Consider the following 20,820-nt stretch of genomic DNA (forward strand, 5'->3'; position numbering starts at 1 on the left):
GAGGGACTTTTCCTAGAGGTAGGAAACATCTTCGATCCTTGATTTAATCAATATTTTCCCATTCTTTGTTTCTGGAACCATCAAAAGTAGGGCAGCAGGTTTAAAAGATTCTGTTATAGAACTTGTTTTATGTAAGGAAAACAAATCAGACAATTTATTACTCATATATAAGTACTTTAATGTTTAGAAATGTATCTGGAATGATGCTTTTCAGGCAGAATGAAATGCTAGTGGAGTTCATATAACAGATTTTCTATTATATAAATGTTTTCATTTTCATTCTGTTCCATTTTGGCTCACTTGGTATGTTTTTGCCTTTATTTCATACCAGGAAATCAGGACAGAGTGAGACCTCCTTCTTGCTACCACTTTGTTTTGGGGAAAGCGAGAGCGTAAGTCAGATCGGTAACGCGCAGACACCACTTTTTCAGATCACCAAAATGAGCGGAACACCAGGGGAAACGATCTCTTACTGCTCTCACGGCTTGGCTCTTTGATGAAAATTCGAAATAATTGTCAATATGATCTGACTTATCGTCTCCTGTTATATATCTCAATTTTAAATGATTAAAATTGCATGCGGGTCGTGATTTTTGCCCACATACTCTGATGCAGAATGTAGATCAGTAGAGCATACCGCTCACGGCTGCCAAATTATATACAGCGATGGCATATTTTTCTGATTCATTGCAATAAATAAACGCACACTAATATTAAGAATTCGAAGTGTCTATTTTTATCATATGCAAATTCTAAGTAGCAAAGCCAGCCTGTAAATGCCATCTAATTCCTACAGAGAAGCGTTAGCATCTGTTGCTCTTTTGGGCTTCTATTTTTACATTCGAAGGATGCTGATGCATGAGGAGACGAGCTCAAATGAATGGACAGCAGTTGTCCTGGTGATTTCACCTCCGTCAGATAAAAACTGGCATGAATGAACCAAAAAAAGCATGAAGGAAGGAGGAGACAAGGGCAAACTCTTCCCTCTTTCCATGTTTCCTAAAGGGCATGGGTGTTCCGTTCTCACACATGCCTCACGTTTCTACACCCCCCCACCCCTCCTCCTCCTCCCTCCTTTGTAGAAAAAAAATACGGGAGGAGGAGGAGGGCGAGGGAAAAAAAATGAAGTCAATTATACAACACCCGGCTCTCCTCTCTGCAGCTCATCTCCTCTCTGTTACTACTACAGCTGGTGGCTCCACATGCGCACCGGCGCTCTGTAGTCATCACCGGGTACACCGGCTCCAGTCTGTAGGTATGTCGGCCGATGGCTCTGACGAGATGGGGGACAGACCCGCGGGTGAGTGCTGGGGGACGGGTGATTTTGGGGATGATAGTCATTTTCTCATTGAATGTGTGAAAGCTCCCTCCTACCCTTTAAGTGATTGGTGTTATCACTACTTTTGTTCCTTTTTGGTCCATCCCCTGGCTGGGACAGAATCAAAGCGGATGCATACTTCTAGAAAGTTCATCTGAAAGTTGTTTCCTCTTTTCTTTCGCTTCATTAAGGTGAAGTCTAACTGTAATAAGCGACCCTGTTAGTAAACATTTCCCCCTTAACTGTTTTTAAGTGGATGTAACTTTATGCGCGCTTTAGATGAGGATGTGAGGCGAGCACTTACTAAAGGAGCGACTGCAGCGGCAACAGCTCGCCGAACGGAAGCCTTCAGTAACGCGTTAGTCTGCAGCATCAGTGACCGTGAGAGCCCGCCGGTAATCTACTCCACCGAAAATCTCACTAGGCAGCCGGTGAACGGTCTCACCACGAGCGCGGCTGCACCGGTAACGCCGGTCCATTCATTATTCTGTTGTGCGTGCGCGTCTCCGGCGGCGGGAGACGCGCGCACGGGGGAGGGGGTTTTGCTCCGTTTAGGGAGGGAGGGAAGACTTGAGAAAAACCTCAAGGACCCACGTGACTGTAACCATGACGACAGTGTTCCTTTAACCTTAACAAACATTACGGTGCCAACTTTTCCCACATCGGTCTCTGCTGGTCTCCACACCTTCCCCTCACCTGCACCGGTATCAATCTTCCCCGAACCTTCATTAAAGGGGTTTAATTTCGTCACGTGATTCCCCGAGGTTCGCCTGTATTCTGGTTCTCGTTCAGAGTCTTTTAAAGTGGGTCAGTGGATCAGTGGAGCAGCGCTGCCTCCACCGTGCAGCAGAGGGAGGTAGTCGTTCCCTGCCGCTTCTAAACCAGACCACGAAGCACTGCAGTCATGTCGGCCATCGAAACTTTGGCTCTCAATGTAAACTTAATTCTATTGATCACAAAAAACCTTTCAAATTATTAAAAATATCAGAATATAAAAATGTAGCGCTTAAATTACGTTTTTTTTCGTAAAGATTCCAAATGCGTAAAATGTCGCGCCTGCTCATAAATACGCGTTTTGTACTTCAAAAAACGGAAGATGCTATTCAATTTGAAAATGGTTACTTTATCTGACTGTTTAATTAATTTCGAATATTAAAACAACCTTTAAAGGAATATTGCCATAAAAACACCTGTGAGTCGATTAACGTGTAGTCGGACAACAGGTACACATTCAGTCTTTCCACTTTAAGTGCAAAAAAAACCATAAAACATGACTTTTATTAAGTAGTAAAATATCAAATGAACACAATAAATTCTACTTTATGAAGTTATTTGTCTTTACATGGATATTTCTCACAAATGGAAAAACGTGATGACAGGCTCATTTCACAAATACGACAAAACTTGCATTTTCTGGCAAACATGAAAAGTAATAAAAAATCATTTTTTATTTCACTTTTGTCAATAAAAGATAATAATGTCACCTTTGCTTATAATGATCACAAATAGCCTTCTATTCCCATATTTAATATTGCATTATTAAACAAACAACACCAAAAACAACAACGAAAATAACACATATTATTATGTATAATAATACAAATAATACAGAATGTTAAAAATGACAACGGCAATGCAGATTTCGTCCAGATATAGCAGCTAAAAAACATTTAACAAAGTGAAGGTGATAAAGTAAGCAGTAACAGTTTTTGAAAAGTAATGATAATAAAATATTAATATATATTTTTTGAAAAATGTGATAAAAATAAATTATAAACATTTGCAATTGTTACTGAATTGTAACATATTCCACTTCTGCACTATCTATGGATTAATAGTAAAATGTAAATCATAGTTTATGGATGTACAGCTTCTAATTCATTTGTAAAATTATCCTGATTTGTGTTTTGGCTTTGGGAGCGTTTCAAAACTTGTTGAGGTAAATATCTTTTTTTAAATTTTTTTTTTTAACTGGTTTTCAAATTGAGCTCAAACCTCAGGAAACTTCCACTATGAGAAGTGTAAAATAAATCTCAAGCCAACAAAGTAAAATGAAGTCTCTCTGAATGAAAGTATTTATGTTATTTCAAAAAATGTCCTTAAGTGTCAGAACTTGACCTATTTCTTTTTCTTAATGATATTTGGTGACAGACTTTTGAAAAATGTTCAACCAAATTCTCCCCAAAAAATTCTTGACTACTCTGACAACCTATGAATAATAAACAGCTCAAAGAAACACCCATCACAGTATAACCTTGTTCTGAAATGTCCTGGCGAGTTATTTTTTGATGTGAAGATCAGCCACTTCTTCTATTGCATATTTTTAATTGTCCATACGCGTTCATCTATTTAACATTGTACAATATTAGTGGCTCATTTTCTTAGAACGTCCATTCAAATTTCACCTGCTATTTAATATAATATGCATTGTGTTTTTTTTTGTGAGGAGTTGTAGGAATTGTAGGTCAGTCAACCAGAAATAACCCAGAACATACTGTACTGGGAGTCCAGGGTTTAAGGCTTGCCTTCCTTCTCTGCACCAATCTGAAACCACAACACTAGTGTTGTGTTCCTAGAAGCTCCTGCTCAGCCAGTGTGCAAGTACCTAAATGTCCCAGGTGGCCCATTTAGTGTCATATTGACCCCAACAGCTTGAGCTGGGAAGACATTATTAGCTGTTTAACTTAATTGTATTCCGCATGTGACCCAGTGTAGGAAAACACAGACTTTGTGGAACATTTTCTCTGTTCTTCGATACTCAAATACAAATATTCATGATTTATTTGAACCTTTTACAACTAAAAATGCACTGCAACATCCATTTTTTGTACCACTACTGCTACAACTACTGATGTTCCAACCTCTCCTATCTCTGCTTTGGCTTTTACCACAACTGAGCTCCATTTACCGCTCGTACTACTTCAGTATGTTACTAACTGAACCTCTCCAACCAATGCCACTACTCCCTGCACTAAAGCACTTCTACAACTATTAATTTACTCTCAGATTATCAGTTAACTGTTGAGTATATAATTAAAATAAATTGCACTGCATTATATACATACCCACAACTCATGATCCGTTAAAGATACTTCATGTTGTTGTTGTTCATGTTGAAATGAACGACAGTTTAAAGACTCAATATTTGTCATTTTCCATGACTTTATAATGATTTTCTCTTTCTTGGTTGTTTCTCCCCTCTTTGTATTTGCAGTGTGAGTTATGTTGTGTTACTTTACGGTCTTTTTGCATTTCTTGGTGGAAAAATCTTGTGTTATCTTTCACTGTAGTGTACTTTGGGTCTCTGTGGCATTGTTTTTCTCTTGGCTGTTTTGCAACTTTTGATGTTAATGTGTAATTTTGTTGGAGATATAGTCTTTGTGAGGTTATTTTGAGTCTTCCAATATACCTGTTAATTGTTTTTCCGGTCGCTTCTGGTATGGTTACTTCAGCTGTTTTGTATCTCTACATTATTTTGATACTCTTTTTGATTTTTGTCAGGTTGTTTTGTTTTGAACTTTTTTTATCTTTGTTGAATGTACCTTATATTTTTGTAGTTCATGTTGTTACTCTGAGGACTTGTTGCATTTCTTGATCTATTTTGTGTCTCTTATGCTGCATCACTGTGTGGTTATTGTGTTCCTCTTTGCAGTAGTTTTGTCTTTTTTTTATGTTGTGATCATTTGTGGTTGTTCTAGTCTCTTTGTAGTTGTTTGAGTTACTGTGTGCTTGTTTTGCATCTCTTTGGAGATGTCTCTTTGTAGTCATTTTTTTGGTTCTGTTGTTTTTAGTCTCTTTGAAGTATTTTTTGTCTGTTTATGTTTATTTTGAGTCTCCTCTGAGCTTTTTTTGTCTTTCCTTTGTCTTTCATCTTTTGTTTTGATATTATGGCACATTATCAAGTTAACCACCCATAAATTTAGCTAATCCCTGTACCTCATCAGACTCCAACAGACACAAACTGTATTGTACAGCTCATGTCAGCAGTTACTGATAGTGCTTTTACCAGTTGGCCTACCTCTGCTACTTCTTGTTTTCATCCTTCACTCTTATTATTAACTGAGACTGCCAGATAAAAAAGTGTTTTCTGCATTTTGTTATGAAGTTTTTCTTTATTGCTTACAGTAAAACAAATGACTCAACCGCATAAAAGTTATAATATTTTTAGTTGAAGCCAACAGTTTAAATCATCTCAAGTATGTGATTGAGAAATCTGGTTTCGGGAGTCATGTCATTCTGGCATGGTTGATGGCTCTAAATATTGCGACAGGCTTAGGTTGACATTTATGTAAAGGAGGCAATCAGAGGTCAAGCCAACTAAACCTTTGCAAGTCAGCAACAATATCACCAGTCAGTTAAATTAGTTATTAATCATTTTATGATTGTTGGTCTGAAATGCCTGTGTTGAAACCTTACATGTTGTGTTCTGGCTGTGGCACACAGCTCTGGCTAGAAATGGGTTTAAACAAGCACAGATGGCTGATGGCAAACCTGTGACGTGGCACTGTGTGGCAGTGTTTCGATCTAGAAAGAGAAGATAAAGTTGTATGCAGGTTGTCTGGTTACCAAGACATGAAGCAATGTGTAACCAGCACAGGCATGTAGGAGTTAACCTGCAGGGAGGACTGAAGGCTGGTGGTGTTAGCTCTGCAAGTGTAATCCACACTCTGCAAACCAATATGACAGTAGTTGCTGTGTTCATCATCTTGTGCTCAGTTTGGAGTGTTGTCTAAGTTTTCTTATCCTTTGACTTGTCAGCTAGTAGGAATTTAAATGTCTGCTTATACAACTTGGAAATCAAACAATAGTATGTGTCTGCAGGCTGTAAGACAGGCGAGACAATACAGATTCCACCCACAAATACGTCAGAGTGTTCAAGTTCCGCCCACAAATAACGTCAGACGGTATAGGCTCCGCCCACTACAAGATTTATTTTATTTTACACAAACTTTATTCATGACAAGTTATACCGTCTGGGTTGATAGCGTCAATAATAACGGCCTCATGCATTTACTATTTTTATTGAAGTAAAATGATAAAGTTTATTGCAATTATTTCCTCTATTTAATTTCAATACATCTAAGCAAATACGTCACTTAAAGGACAGGTACACATGGTTTTACTTCTAGCTTTTATAGTAAGTAACCATTATAAAAATTAGCTTTATGGCTATCTATGGCGTGGATGCTATGCTGAAATGTTCATTAATATGCACTGTCCCTATACTAAATAAATAAATAAATATATAAATAAATGAATGTTTATTTAATGGAAAATTCATAGAGAAAATAAAATACACATTGCTTACATTAAAACAATGCACAATCAAGCAACCATGTGCAACTATTCTCTGAGTGACATATGTTTTTATTACTGTCTAAAGATGATCTGACATTTTTCTGACAACTTTTAATGGCAGCCAACAACTTCCTGTTTTGACATCTTGCGAGGTTCTGTGTGATTTGAATAGGATCATGTTCTACCCCCAAGCCTGACACACCTTCTGCCCAACTTTAGGTTTAGGTTCTGCCCCTCTCTTGCAGCCTGCAGACAAATCCCTCACAAATTAGTAGCTTCAGAACCACCCTAGCTTGCACAGTGGTATGCTAGCTTAGTTGTTGTGGTTGTTAAGAAACCATGAAGCCATAGTTTCGTAATGCTAAAATATAAAATTGACTCAAAATTAAAAATAGATGTAGACTGCAGATAATAACTATTTCCACTAAGCAGCGTTATCTTTTACAGCAGCCGACCGCCACTGAGAGATGTGGAATGATAATTTTGAAAACACAAACACAGTTTCAGTTCATGGACTAATGATTTATCGAGTTGTGCTCAGCCAAGAACAAAGAGGTGCTCTAACCACCCAGAGTGGGAACATGCTGATAACAAGGTAAAGGTTGAATTTTATGGCAAACATTTTAAAACAAGAGTCCAAACTCGTCCAAGCACCTAAAAGTGGTGCTTTTTGCTACCTTGTATTTTCTGGAACAAATGATTTATTAACAAAGTGACAGACAGAATTATTATTCAGTATTTTCAGTAGTTAAAAGCTACTGTTGGTTTCAGTCCTAATTGCAATCCTAGACTTCCTTCAAACCTTTAGAGGGACCTCTGAAGAGGAAACGGGAGAAATATGACAGCTTTAACTGGCAAAAAGTGCAAAAAACCCCAGAGGAAGTCACTGTTTATACCCTTTGTGGATATTAGTTGTTTGAAGATGGAGCACTAATGGATGAATAAAGCTGCATAGGGTAGTGACCCAGGTGCTGCTGATGGATCTTGAAACTGTGGCCTTGACACAGCCATCCGGCTTTGTGTATCAAAATGAGGAAGTGCCTTTGTGTGCCTGTGTCTGAAGGCCTCTTTATGAAGGGCTAGTTGTGTGAACACAGACGATCAATCATTCGATAAAAAAAAAAAATTCAGAGGTGATCAATGTTAAATATTTGTAGCATGAAAGGATGTGAGGGAGTGGGATGACGATGGTTGGATGTTGTCTGCACCGTGTCTTTGTCCTTTGCTATGTTTGTATTGGTGATGATTTCTATTTTGTACTTATTTGATTGGTAGAAGAAATGTAGGACAGTTACATTAACATGCTGTAATTGGGTCAGTTTTGAAAACGTGACAACTTGTATAACTCAGAAAAACGTGAAGGTGTGTTGTGTAAACACTTTTTTATCAGTTCATTAAGTTTACATGCGAAAACCTGCTCTGCTCACCGCTCTTTGTGCATTGTGTAGTCCATTGAAATATGCAGAGGGTGAATAACATTGAATACTGGAAATAATCTCCAGTGATTAAATGTTGTGTCCTTATTTACTCTTCATCAACACTATCTTCTGTTAGTAGAAGCCATTCAGATAGTTAGCCTTGGTTGTGTAGCAGCTCGAGGGTCTATTGAAGACACACTCAATAAAGTGTCTGTGTGGTTATATGCTAAAAGTAAAGTATAAATAAAGGCATTCTAGGGTATACAGAGTTATACACATTAAGTATGGAGTGCTTCCGGTCTCTCTCTTTAAGTCATTTTCTACTAATCCACTTTTTTGAAAACTACATTCTCTTGCTTTACCTTTCACTAAAACATCAACGGAACGTTTTCTTGTTATAAGAAATGTTCCTGAGAGGTCACAGATCATAAATTCAAATTAACCTGAAAATGAAACATTAGCTACTGCCTTCATTTGATCTTTTATACCGGGCCTGTTAGCACACGCTGACAGAGACACTCGAGAAATTCTGGAAGTAATTAGTTTCCAATAAACTGTGACTGAAGGAAAATTCAATTCAGTATATTAAACATAAGTTTGTAAAATGTTGTATTATTAAATCGAAATCCAAAACCTTGAAAATAAAACCGTTGTTAACAAAAGTGCCTCGAATGTCCTGACAAGAATTAAAATGGTGCCCTATTATACTCGAAGTGACCACCTCGCCTTCTTCATGGACCTGTGCGTGCATCGAACAAAACTCCAGTTCAAAATCAGGTTTAACCAGTAAAAAGACAGAAAAATCTCAGCAAACATGTGAAAGTTTTGAACATTTATGTCTCATCAATCATTAAATAAAATACAAAATGTCCCTTTTCTCCAAAAGCTAAGGTAAGGAGAGTTTGTAGCATTAGCTTTAGCACTTTATCATCATGATCAAACTATTCAAAAGTGTGCAGGCGTGTAGATTTGAAGTTAGGTATTAGATGTGTACTCCCTTGAGTGATCAATAGTGTTTAAGTTTCAAACCTTCTTCCCAGTTTGTCCCACTTTTATAAATGAATAAACGTCACAGCAGCACAGGATTCGTCCGAGTCCCAGCTTGTATCCAGATTTTCTCCTCTGTCTGTTTAGCTCAGGCTGTCAGTGTAATTTATATCTTCTGATTCCTCTGCTTATCGTTCCTCCTCGTGACTTTTGTTTTTCTGGTAATGTTTGGCTCCGTGTTTGGAGGAAACATAGCTCAACTTGCTTTCATGGAATTTTGAAGCAGGGCGCTCTGAGCTTGAGCAAAGGAATGTAAAATAATTTGTTGGCTGCAAAACACAGACTCTTTGGTTTTGCATGAAATTCATGAAGTGTGTCGAATCCATTTGGAGATTGGCTGAAACTCCAGCAATTGTTCTTGTGTTGATTTATTTTTGGTCTTATCTGTGCGGTCTGTTGGGCACTCGTGCCTCTGTTTGGGATTTATCAGCCATCTTGCCTGTATCCATGTAGCTGTTGTAGCCTGTTTTAAGTTGCTGAGTATAAGTGAAGTGGTGTTCTTGTGGAGTTTTCCTGGCTATATGTTTGATGTATGTGTCAAATCATGTCATCCATAGTCTACTTTGTACTATCAAATACCTTGGAGTTATTCAAGTGGGCTGACATGTACACTTGTGTGGAAATTTACAGCCCAATGAGGCTCATGTAGGTCATATCCTGCATACTTTATATCGAGTTTGTCACACTTCTGTGCATCTCCACTATAGGAGGTGGTCTCTGTCTTTGGGTTTCAGTAATATGGTTTGTCATCTGCTGCCCTGCAGGCTTGGCCTCCCGTTGTCACTCCATGCACAGCTTTTGGCTCGGACGTGACTCAAGATTGTGACCATCTTTACGTGCTCTCACCGCCGCACAAAGCCGTTACTGTTCCATCCCAGGTGGCACGTTTCAGATGGTCAGCTGGCACGGCTTACAGGGGTACCCATGGAAAAAAAGGCCCTGCATAGTAAGGAAACAGGAGGAAGTGTGTGACGTTGTAGGCTGCATGTTGGGTAGTGTTGGTTGTGTGGTGAGTGGAAGGGAGAGTCAGCAAATGTTTGCTCCCACATTCCAGTTTTGCGTCAGTGATGATGACCCACTGAGTCCTGAGGGGGGATTAAAGAAAATGATGCCCATGTTTTTGAAAATTCACTCTTCATCTAGTTAAAGTTGAATAATTTACAGCTGTTAAAGGTGAGCTGTATTTGTAATTGCGAGTTGGAAAAGGTCACCGTGACCTCTCAGATCTATTTCCCTGATGAGTTTATTTCTGTCACTCTTTTCAGGAACCTTAACACACTCATGTTTCACAGAGCAGAACTTCAGAGTAAACATTCAAATGAACCATGAAGCACACTGTTTATTGACGGCCCAGGTATATTCAACTAGCTGGAAATCTGGGTTGATTATGGAAAGTTGCTTTTATTATCATTTACCCTTTATTGAGAAAAGCAGGAGAATATGGGTCAGTCATGGTCAACAGTCACATTGAAAAGCTTTGTTCACTTTTATCAACATATATTTTTTTCCCTCACAAAAAAAGATGTCACGATTTTAAGTATCGGAGTCTTGAGAGGGAAGTAGGTCACTGTTACCACATTATATAAGCGTTAGGTAAGACGATAGCCCAAACCCCATATTCACTCACGTGCCGGTTAAACTGACAAACTCCATGAATAGCTGGAGGATAAGCGCCGCTCAGTGGCCGCCTTCAGATGGTGCTCAAACAAATGACTTCAGAGCAGGGCCCAGCGCCAAGGCATTTCAAGTGTGTGTGTGCTAAATGTGTGTTTGTGAGTGTGTGAGCGAGGGGGAGTCGGTTTTGTGGAGGGACTAAATAGCTGAAAGAAAAATTCTGGCAGTCTCGCTCTCAAATGTTTCTGGCAGCCATGAGTCAGCATTTAAAGTGCCATATGCCTTTTTCCACAGTTAGACCATCATTCCTAGGATATCAGCCATTTAAAAATAAACCAGCATTACAAATACATTCATGAATCACTGCTGTTATATGCTCACATGAAAAGTTGAGCTTGTTAGGACAAAAAGAGTTAACAAATATTGATGCTTTCTTTCTAGGTCATGACAAAGCTCTTCTTAAAAATTTCATAATAAAATATTAGTGTTATATTTATCCTTCAAAACTAAACTGAAAATTACAAGACAAATCTAGACATTTTCCTCATGATGGGCAAATACACACAAATACATCTATAAAATATCTCCACATATTAATAATGTAATTGTGAATATTAACATAATCAAAAAAATTGATAAACTGAATAGTCTAAAATCCATACAGTAGCAAAGAGCCATAATAATAAGTTTTACGATTTCTATACTTCTTTAATAAATTAAAATGGAGTCAAATGTTAAAAAATAGTTTATTGTAAAATTAAAAAATGGTTTAAAAAAGTTTATTTTCCCCAAACTAAATGTGGAATTGCCCAAATTGAAAGATCTACGGAAGCAAAGAAGGGCCATAATTATTAATTTGACTTTGTTAAAGCTACTTTATTAAATGGGAAAATGATAATAAATATTAGTTCATTGTTAATATTTTAGATTATTAAAAAATGTGCATTTGCCTATAACTAAATGTTGCATTGCCTAAAAAATCATAAATAACCAAGAATTGTCATTATAATTACTTCAGTTTATATTTTTAGCACAACTGAGTAATTGATTAAAATATTTTGCATTTAAAATAAATGAGTAAAAACATGTAGTTTGGCTTTCACTATTTTAATGTTTAGCGAAGATCTTTTGTAAAAAAAATGAAACAATTTTTAAAGTGGATATACTGGACCCCTTTTAAACCACTTAACACAGTCCTCTGTGGTCTAAATGAAAAGTCAGCGTTGGGCTTTTGTCAAATTATAATTTGGATAAACTCCACAGGAGTTTTTTTTGACCCTGTGTTAAACCAGCTCTAACTGAACAGTCAGTTGTGTCTCTTTAAATGCAAATTAGCTCCTTCTCACCCCACCTCATCCTCTACTCTACCTCTATGCCCCACCCTAAGATGACTATATTGGGTGAAGAACTATCCAATGAGATACACAGAATCAACCTTCAACAATCAAAACTTCTGGATTCATTAAAGCACACAACAAACTTTATCATAAACAAAGACTAAATTAATAAAACACAACACAACCTGTGAGTCCCTGACTGAGAGGCAGCAGCCCCTAACCTCTAATGCCTGATCTCTGAAGGCAGCAGTGGACTTCGTCAGAGCAGGCAAACCTTGATGACTTATCAATAATCACGCACAGAGCTAGAACTCAAACAGCCGTAACATGCGAGGAGAACGATGGCAGACAATCAAAAGTTCAGCTCTGAAGGTGTGTCTCAGGAGGTGTGGGAGGAGATATCAGGTGAGGGGTCAGGTGAACCTCATTGTGACATCGCAATAAGGGACAATTATGAACCAACGGTCAGACTGTCGGTTTTTGTAATTTGATATTAAAATTTTAGATAAAAAAAAAAGTATTTTCTTAAGGTTCACATAATTGGAAAATATTTAGAATACTACCTTTAAGTTTCCCGATCTGAACTGTCACTTTATTTTAAAGCTCCTGTGAGGAGTTTTTATCTGATTAAGAAACAGACTGGAGTGAATGTGGATATCTCTTTATGAGCTTCAAAAGCAAACAAGACCATCAGAAACAGGACTGACTATTTCAGTGTTGCATTTTTAATTCCTGTAACTGCTGTGAGGGGGTGTCAGACCAAAGGATGGAGGACACTCTGTGGAACAGCCTGTTTTTTTCCTTTTTCCACAGCAAAGGTTCACAGCGAGGGACATGTCAGACAGCAGGATAAGACAAATTGATGGTTACTGTTAACAAACCTGCTAAATACAGTGGTATAAAACAATACCAAACCTTTTAAAGCTTTTATTTACTTCCATCTTATCTGGATAGTTTAGTTTTAGGCACCAAGTGGAACACTCCGACAGATATTGTTTTTTTTTTACTCTTCCCTTTCTTTTAACTCGTGAATTAAAGCTCCTGTGAGGAGTTTTCACTGGTTGTGAAACCAATTGAAATTGATTCTGATGTTTTTTTAAGAATGTCAATAGCAAACAATCAGAATCAGAGTCAGAATCAGAAATGCTTTATTTATTTATTTATCCCGGGAAATTTGGTCATTACAGTTCCTCTTACACACAATAAAGTAGGAATATTAGAATACTAATAGAAAGAGGGAATAAAATAAGATACAATACTAATAAAATAAAAATAAAAATAACAATAAGTTGGAAGAGGAGGACAAAATAGTTTAGAATAAGCTATGTACAAAGCACTGATAATTAAATGTAATATTTACAGGATATTCAAGTGGTAATGATATTGCACTGAGTATGTACAGTGTGAATATTGTTGACTGGTTAATAAGAACCAAAAATTCCAGCATCAGTTTATAAATTGTACTTTTTAATGCCTGTGAGGGGGTAGGTGTCAGACCAGAGGACTGATGGGATGCTGAAGAAATTTCCTTTTGATTTTCAGCAGCAAATATTCTCAATGAGTGACACGTTTGACATAAATTAACATGAAGGATGAGATTTTTGTCAGAAAACACGACCTAGCCACGTACAGAAGAAAGTTCTTCATTGCAGCTTTAAGACTTAATGTTGAGATTACCCGGCAAGATTAAGAAATACATGAAGTCTGTTTGTTTTAGCAGTTTGGGACAAGTCATAAATGGGTTTCCATGGCACTAACATAAAGTATAAATAGTGATACATATTTAATTCAGTCAGGGTGCAATAAGTCACTTCATTGTGATGTCAGACAATAGCGCACTTGAAGCAGTTTCTGCTGAGTGCTGTGGTTGCAAATGCTACAGTTAGTTGACAGTAAATGATCTCCTCTGTGCGTCATCTACAGCGGTACAGTAATAATAATCACATACTTGTCTTTGTTGTTCTTGGCACAGACTGCACACGTGAGGGTGCGGCCTATCCTAGAGAGCATAAAGGTGTATTCACTTTATTGTTTCCATAGTTCCGCATTTCATCATTCTGTCGCACAGCCCAGGTGTGGTTTCCTCGCTCACGTTTCAGTGTTTCAAAATCAAAATCAACACATAACAACCTGTTTAATTCTGAGTGCGGTTTAAAAAAAGGCTGTTGTATTTAATTAACACTCTAATCTTCTTAGCGTCAGTCCTCCTGATGAATTTATGTAGTTAAATGAGAAATGTGTGAAGCACACAGAACAGACCCGAGTGACAGAATACGTCTCAATTGTTTATTTGTAGGGAATAGTAGAAAGATCCCCTGACAGCCAGCGCTACAGAGATCTAAGGGTTGATGTGTTCATTCTCAGGCACTCACATCACCGTGATGTTGTTTTCTTGTTTCAGATCCTGCTGCAGAGGAGGAAGGCCCGAGCCAAGCCGGCTCCTCGCTGCCAGCTGTTGAGCTGCCAAGGAAACGGAAAGGAGATGTGGAGCAGAGGTCAGACACCCCTCTACAGTAAAAAGAGAAAATAAATGCATTTTACTGCTTATTCTATTGAGCTGTTATCTTAACTCTCCTGCATATTGCATCCATTCTACTTACTAGAGTGTTAACAGCTACAATTTGTGTATTTGATCTCAGGGAAAGCCTTGACATCGAAATGGATTATGATCCGAGCAGGTACTTATTTCTCATATCCATGCTGTTTTATGTGAGAATGCTGGTAAAGAAATGTAATGGTGATAATTTTATTTGCAGATCTGAGGGAGAAGATGCACAAGTGAAAATGAAATGCTTCAGGTAATTTGATTTTTACATCCATGTCTCAGCCACCCATGTCTTTGAGATAAGAAAAGATGTAGAATGATACATATGTCAGAATTTAAATGTCTCTGTAGTGTTTAATAAAATGAGTGTACAATATCATAATGTAGTAATAATTAGGGATGTGATTCTACTGGATTTATGCGGATTTACAGATTTTCCGATCTGACGAGGTGACTGATGTGAATCATGATACCAGCAAAAAAACACACATTTAAAAAGAAGTGGGGTAATATAAGCTATTTACTCAAAACAAAGGATCATCTCAGAACATTCAGGCTTAATGTTGGACCATACGTCTCATAATCAAGTATCTTGCTATTTCAAATGATGAACTTAACCTGTTGTGTTTAATATTAACAGCACTGAGACCTGTTAGCTGTTTGTGTTTGTTTGCAGTGCTTTTGTGTGCAATGCCAATCCCATGCAGGAATAATATACTAGTTTATTTTTTTAAGGTTTTATCTGTAAGTAATTTCAGGTAACCATTTTTCAATTGTTGTAAGTTCTTGTGGTGTTGACTCTCTGACCGGGCCCACAGGGAGCCTCACAGCCAGATTGAGAAGCGGCGGAGGGACAAAATGAACAACCTCATCGACGAGCTGGCCGCCATGATCCCTGCCTGTCAGCCAATGGCACGAAAACTTGACAAACTCACTGTGCTGCGAAAAGCTGTGCAGCACCTGAAAGCCATCAAAGGTGACCTATCTGGTAATTTAAGAAGTCATTAACATGTTTGCTTGTTCCATCTAATGGCTCTGACTTCCTGTGTTTTCAGCTGGGCCAAGCAGCGCCTTTACAGACACCACCTGCAAGCCTTCCATCCTGCCTCACGATGACCTCAGACACCTTCTGCTCAGGGTAAGAGCTCAAATACGCCCAAATTGACCTGTTTGATGAAACATAATCTGCTTGTCTACTGATATGTCTGTTTATCTCTGTTCCAGGCTGCAGATGGTTTCCTCTTAGTTGTAAGTTGTGACCGGGCAAAAATCCTGTTCATCTCTGAGTCAGTCTGCAAGATCCTCAACTTTAAGCGGGTGTGTTGCACTTCTACATCACACACACTTCTTTTGCTGTTGTTATCAGCTTTGAATATTAAACAAGAGAATTGTAAGAATTCCTGCTGGTTAAGTTGTCTAATATGTAGGTAAAAATGTGACCTTTTATTAAATCTGAAGTCACAAAACTGTAATGATTTAACAATGTTTTCAGACAAAATAATATTCAGACCACACCTTTGAATTAACAGTTTCTGCAGTACTCACGTATGCTAACCTACATGCTCCTGTGCCTGCGGTGCACTAAACAACACCAGGCCAACCTGACTTGTGTCCAGTACACTGACATATTGTGAATTTCACAGTTTCTGCATCTCAGTTTAACATAATTTGAAACAACAAATGCTGAACATTTTGAAGCTGATAAAGTTATATTTATAGGGCTTGTTATTTCAGCTCATCTAGTGTGTTTTGATAAGGTAAACATATCATGTGGACCATGGGTTATATTATTATACAATAAAACACGAAACACTGTTGTTACCAAGTCCCACTCCTAACAGCAGGAACTCTGTTCTCTGTTCTCTGGATCAAAACTGTAGTCATCATATCTGCCAGAATCTCTCCTTTTTTAGTTTGGTTTTATTTGTTGTGTCTCTTGAAGCCTGGAAACTGGAACACCTGATCAGTGCACTGCAGGCAAAAAGAGGATTTGTCCAGGAATAGAGAAAGATGAATGGTCTTTCTGTCTGCAAAGTACAGCGTTGGGAAATTTCTAAATATAGTGTACACTTGCACCAACATTACTGTTTGGTTCAGTTTCTTAAAATAAGTTTAAACATGTGCTAAAGTTGACCCCAGTGGTTGATAGCCTAGCCCCTGTGTTTGTTATGCAGCCTGATACCCCAATGATAGAGATCAAATTCAAAGCAAATTTTAAACTTAAACCACTTTGTTTTAGTGTTCTTTCAGACTGTCATTTTTTGCATTTCAATAAGCCATCCCATTCAAAATCCCATGTTTTCCTCATCAAAACTCCATACAATTTTTGAATTAATAAGTCAGCCTTATCATTGTGATGTCAATTATTTAATTTTGGTTAAAGTATGAATTACAGTGTTGAAGCAAACAGGAGAAATTTGTGGAACACCCACATCTCATCAACTAACCTGAGCCAACATTTCCAGCTAACTACCTTATTGAATCAGATTTTCTTTATAAATATAAAATTGCTAATGCAATGTTAACAATACTATACATCTAGCACCAAGGACTTAACTCTTTATAAGCATCAGCAGACAAAAAAATATAAAATCAATAAGTTCCATGAATATGCAGAGTAATGTAAAGCCCACAAATCCAACCTAAAACATTCAGCTAGAAATGCTAAAAATAGAAATAGAAACAGGAGTAAATCCAGGGAAACATACTGATGGTTTGGCTGGTTGTTTACTTTCTAACACTGTAATTGAGATGAGGAGGAAAGACAGTTTAAGTCTGTCGCTCATGCGCTGTAAGTTGAGTAAGTGCTCTGCTTTTTGTGTGTTTTTGTGCATTTTGTTCGTTTGCAGCTCAGTAAAAGCCCTTACTTCATCTGCTCTCAGCACAAGCATCAGTTAGTGCAGTTGCCACATAATTGGTGTGTGGTCAAGGAACCAGATCTTTACAACTTAGGCACACTTAAATTGTGGTGTGGTACACACAACCGTGCGAGTCAGCAGATTTTATGAGGAAGCAAAAACACATGAAACATTTTATGGACGCTCTAATGAAGGGCTTATAATACTGTAAGCAAATCTTAATAATCAAGTTTATGACTTTATTTTCCATAGGGACAGCAGTCTTTGCTTTAATATTGTTTGAATGTTAGTTTATAGAGTCTTCCTGTTGTAATGACAACCTCACCTGCTCTACATATCTGTCAACATTCCTCAGATTAGGGACAGAAGCAGAGAGGAATAGAGATTAGGAAGATTTGACTCTATGTCTGCAGGCCAACATGTGTTATTTGGGGGGTTTCTAGTAAACTGACTGGATACACATGGTAGCAGTTCTTTTTTGGTTCTTTTTGATGTTTTCACTGTAGCCGTGACTCATTTGAAGATTTAATTTGAAGAAAACAAGTTTTGATGAGTAAGCTGTGTCATAATCTGAACAGTAGAAGCACGGGAGAGGATACAAAATAAGTTGTTTTTAAGTTACAACTTGAACAAACACAAGTAAAACTAGGACTTCTAAAAAGTTGAATAACTGTATGTTTGTCATTTGGAATTGCAGTTGGAGCTGACTGGACAGAGCTTGTTTGATTTCATCCACCACAAAGACATCAACAAGGTGAAGGAGCAGCTGTCGTCTTCGGAGTCGCACCCTCGCCAACGTTTCCTTGATGCTGCATGTAAGTCTGTTCATGTCGGGTCTGACTAAAAGTTGAAACTGGAGGATCAACTTGAATAAAGCAAACTGACTAATTGTACAATGTGTCTCTGCGTGCAGCCGGGGTCCCGGTCCAGGGGGACAACCTGCCTAAACCATACAGTTTGTCCAGTGGGGCCAGGAGGTCCTTCTTCTGCCGGATGAAGCACAGCCGGGTGTCAGGGAAACGAGAGGACAAACATTTGCTGCCTAGTACCTCCAAAAAAAAAGGTGTGTTCAGACTGAAGTCCACAAGAGGGCTGTTACAGCGACTTTATATTGATATGGACGGCAAGCCTGCATCTACACCCATTGTAAAAAAGTGAAGCCTGGACTGGCACTCACAGGATCAACGTCACTCCTCTTCTGCTAACCAAAGTGCACCTTTAACTTGATTAAATTAAAATCAGATCACACTTTATTGTCATTTTGCGATGCAATCATTAAGAATAAGAGCATTACCAAGAGAGGTTATGATAACTAATCACAGTGTACGACAATAGACATAAATAACTATTAAAAAAACACAATAAGAAATACAATATAAACACAAACATAAAACACAGTGCAGTCCCTGAGCCCAGTGACATGTTGTGTGCATTCAGCAGCCTCACAGCCCCTGAGATGATGCTAGCATGCATGTGGTCCAAGCTCTGCTGCTGGGGTATCTCCCGAGGCAGAAGATGAAATAATGTGTGGAGGGGATGTAACGGATCCCCTGCCATGTCAAGTGCTTTTTCAGCTAGCAGCTCTGCAACAGTAATTGGACTGAGAGTAGGGAGACACCATTTATCCCCCCGTCTACCCTCTGTGAGGCTCTTTTGTGTGTGATATTGCTGTTGAAGTACCAAGTGGTGATGCAATATGTAAGCACAGACTAAACCGTGCCCCTGTGAAAGGTCCTGGGGATTCTGGTGGGGAGTGAAGCTTGGTTCTCTGAAAGTGCAGCAGTGTTCCTGGTGTGTGACAGTGAGATCAGCACTCTGTGGGACTTGATGTTCTCTACTGTCTCCTCTGTGGAGCTGCTGATGTTGAGGGGTAATCCCACCACTGTGGTGTCTAAGTAAACAGCAGTGGGCTGGGCGCACAGCCTTAAGAGACTCAGTGTGATTTGACCCTAGGTGGTCTTGACAGCATCGACTGACTTTGGTCTCTGTGTCAAAAATCCCAGAATCCAATGACACCAGGTGGGTTTTTTTTGTTTTTTTTAACTTAATTCTATTCATTATTCTCATCAACAACAGTAAAATAAAAAACTATTTATTTTTTCCCCTTTTTCCAGCTGTATAGTTACATTCTGATATTAAGACAGCAGAAATAGATTATAAAAATAAGATACAAACCAAAATGTACACTCCGAAGAATATACATATAAACAATAATACACATGGACAAACAAGTACAAAAATAAATGTTAATAAAAGTAGAGGAGATCATCATAAATAAATATTGTAATCATAAATAAATAAATAAATTCTGATCACTCAAAGATATCACATTACAAAGTACAGGTGCAAAGTCAAACCAAGGAAAAAATGGTGCATGATCTTGGTCTGCACCTAAATTAAACATCACTCTCTATTGCGGTAGTAAAGTCAGTACAGGTCTCCATCTTGTTGTGAAAGTTTCTCTTTGGAGTCTTAATTGGTATGTAATTTGTTCCATTTGATAAATGTCCCAAACCTTCTGGATCCGTATATTGTAAGTGGGAGGGTCTAGTTTCAACCAGCGTATGGTGATACACTTCAAGGCCGCTGTAGATAAGATATTAAACAAGTACTTTTTGGCCCTCCCATTCAGGCCAACGGGCGTCACTCCAAGTATTGCCACCAAGGGGTCTTGTGGAATGTCCTTTTGGAAGACCTCTTTCAGTGCATCAAATACTTCTCTCCAGAACAAGCTTATATTTGGACTTGACCAGAAAATGTGGGTATGGTTAGCCACATTGGTTCCACAATTCCTCCAACCGGAGCTAGGATGTACACCAGGTGGTTTTGAAACCCAGCAGAGAAAGTTTGTCCACTACAGAGTCTGTGGGGTGATTGTATCAAAAATGAATCATAGATATATTATATTGTCAGACTTTTATGTCTTTATTTTGAGAGGACAGGACAGTGGATAGAGAAGGAAACCAGGAGAGAGTGGGGAGTGACATGCGGGAAAGGGTAGCAGGTTGGAATCAAACCCTGGCCTGTGATATAGCCACTAGGCCAAACAGGCGCTCCAATAACACATGTATTCAACCCAAGTCCCTTTAGTCATTGTGTAGGAGGTAGGCCTTTAAAGTTTAAACCAATAATGCAGCTAGTCATCAGATAAAAGAAAGCCAATGCAGAAGCGGTTAAAGCTGAACTTCCTCAAGTGTGCACTTGAGGCTGGCTGCAAAAGCCCAGCTATATTTGCATCCTGGTACAAAAACATGGTTTTGGTCTCTCTTTGTACACAATATACGAAGGGGTAACCAGCTTGATCCTTTTGAAGATATCACAGGTACTCAAACCACAAGTTTTGTATAATAAGGGGTGTGGATGACTTGACTGACACATGGGCACA

The 20,820-nt window shown here is 38.4% G+C and overlaps 1 protein-coding gene across 1 annotated transcript in view; it reads left to right on the forward strand.

The window, feature by feature from the left end:
• The first annotated feature begins 736 nt into the window (after window positions 1–736).
• The window catches only part of LOC117805470 (aryl hydrocarbon receptor nuclear translocator-like protein 2), a 30,223-nt gene continuing 10,139 nt past the window's right edge, over window positions 737–20,820 (forward strand). Inside the window, exons 1-9 of the mRNA XM_034674200.1 lie at window positions 737–1,300; window positions 14,434–14,527; window positions 14,672–14,710; window positions 14,789–14,830; window positions 15,396–15,553; window positions 15,633–15,715; window positions 15,802–15,894; window positions 18,133–18,250; window positions 18,349–18,498. Coding sequence (XP_034530091.1) covers window positions 1,009–1,300; window positions 14,434–14,527; window positions 14,672–14,710; window positions 14,789–14,830; window positions 15,396–15,553; window positions 15,633–15,715; window positions 15,802–15,894; window positions 18,133–18,250; window positions 18,349–18,498 — 1,069 coding nt within the window. The 5' untranslated portion in view covers window positions 737–1,008. The remainder of the gene's footprint in view (window positions 1,301–14,433; window positions 14,528–14,671; window positions 14,711–14,788; window positions 14,831–15,395; window positions 15,554–15,632; window positions 15,716–15,801; window positions 15,895–18,132; window positions 18,251–18,348; window positions 18,499–20,820) is intronic.

This window comes from Notolabrus celidotus, chromosome 21 (assembly GCF_009762535.1).
Source record: "Notolabrus celidotus isolate fNotCel1 chromosome 21, fNotCel1.pri, whole genome shotgun sequence".
Classification (NCBI taxonomy): domain Eukaryota; kingdom Metazoa; phylum Chordata; class Actinopteri; order Labriformes; family Labridae; genus Notolabrus; species Notolabrus celidotus.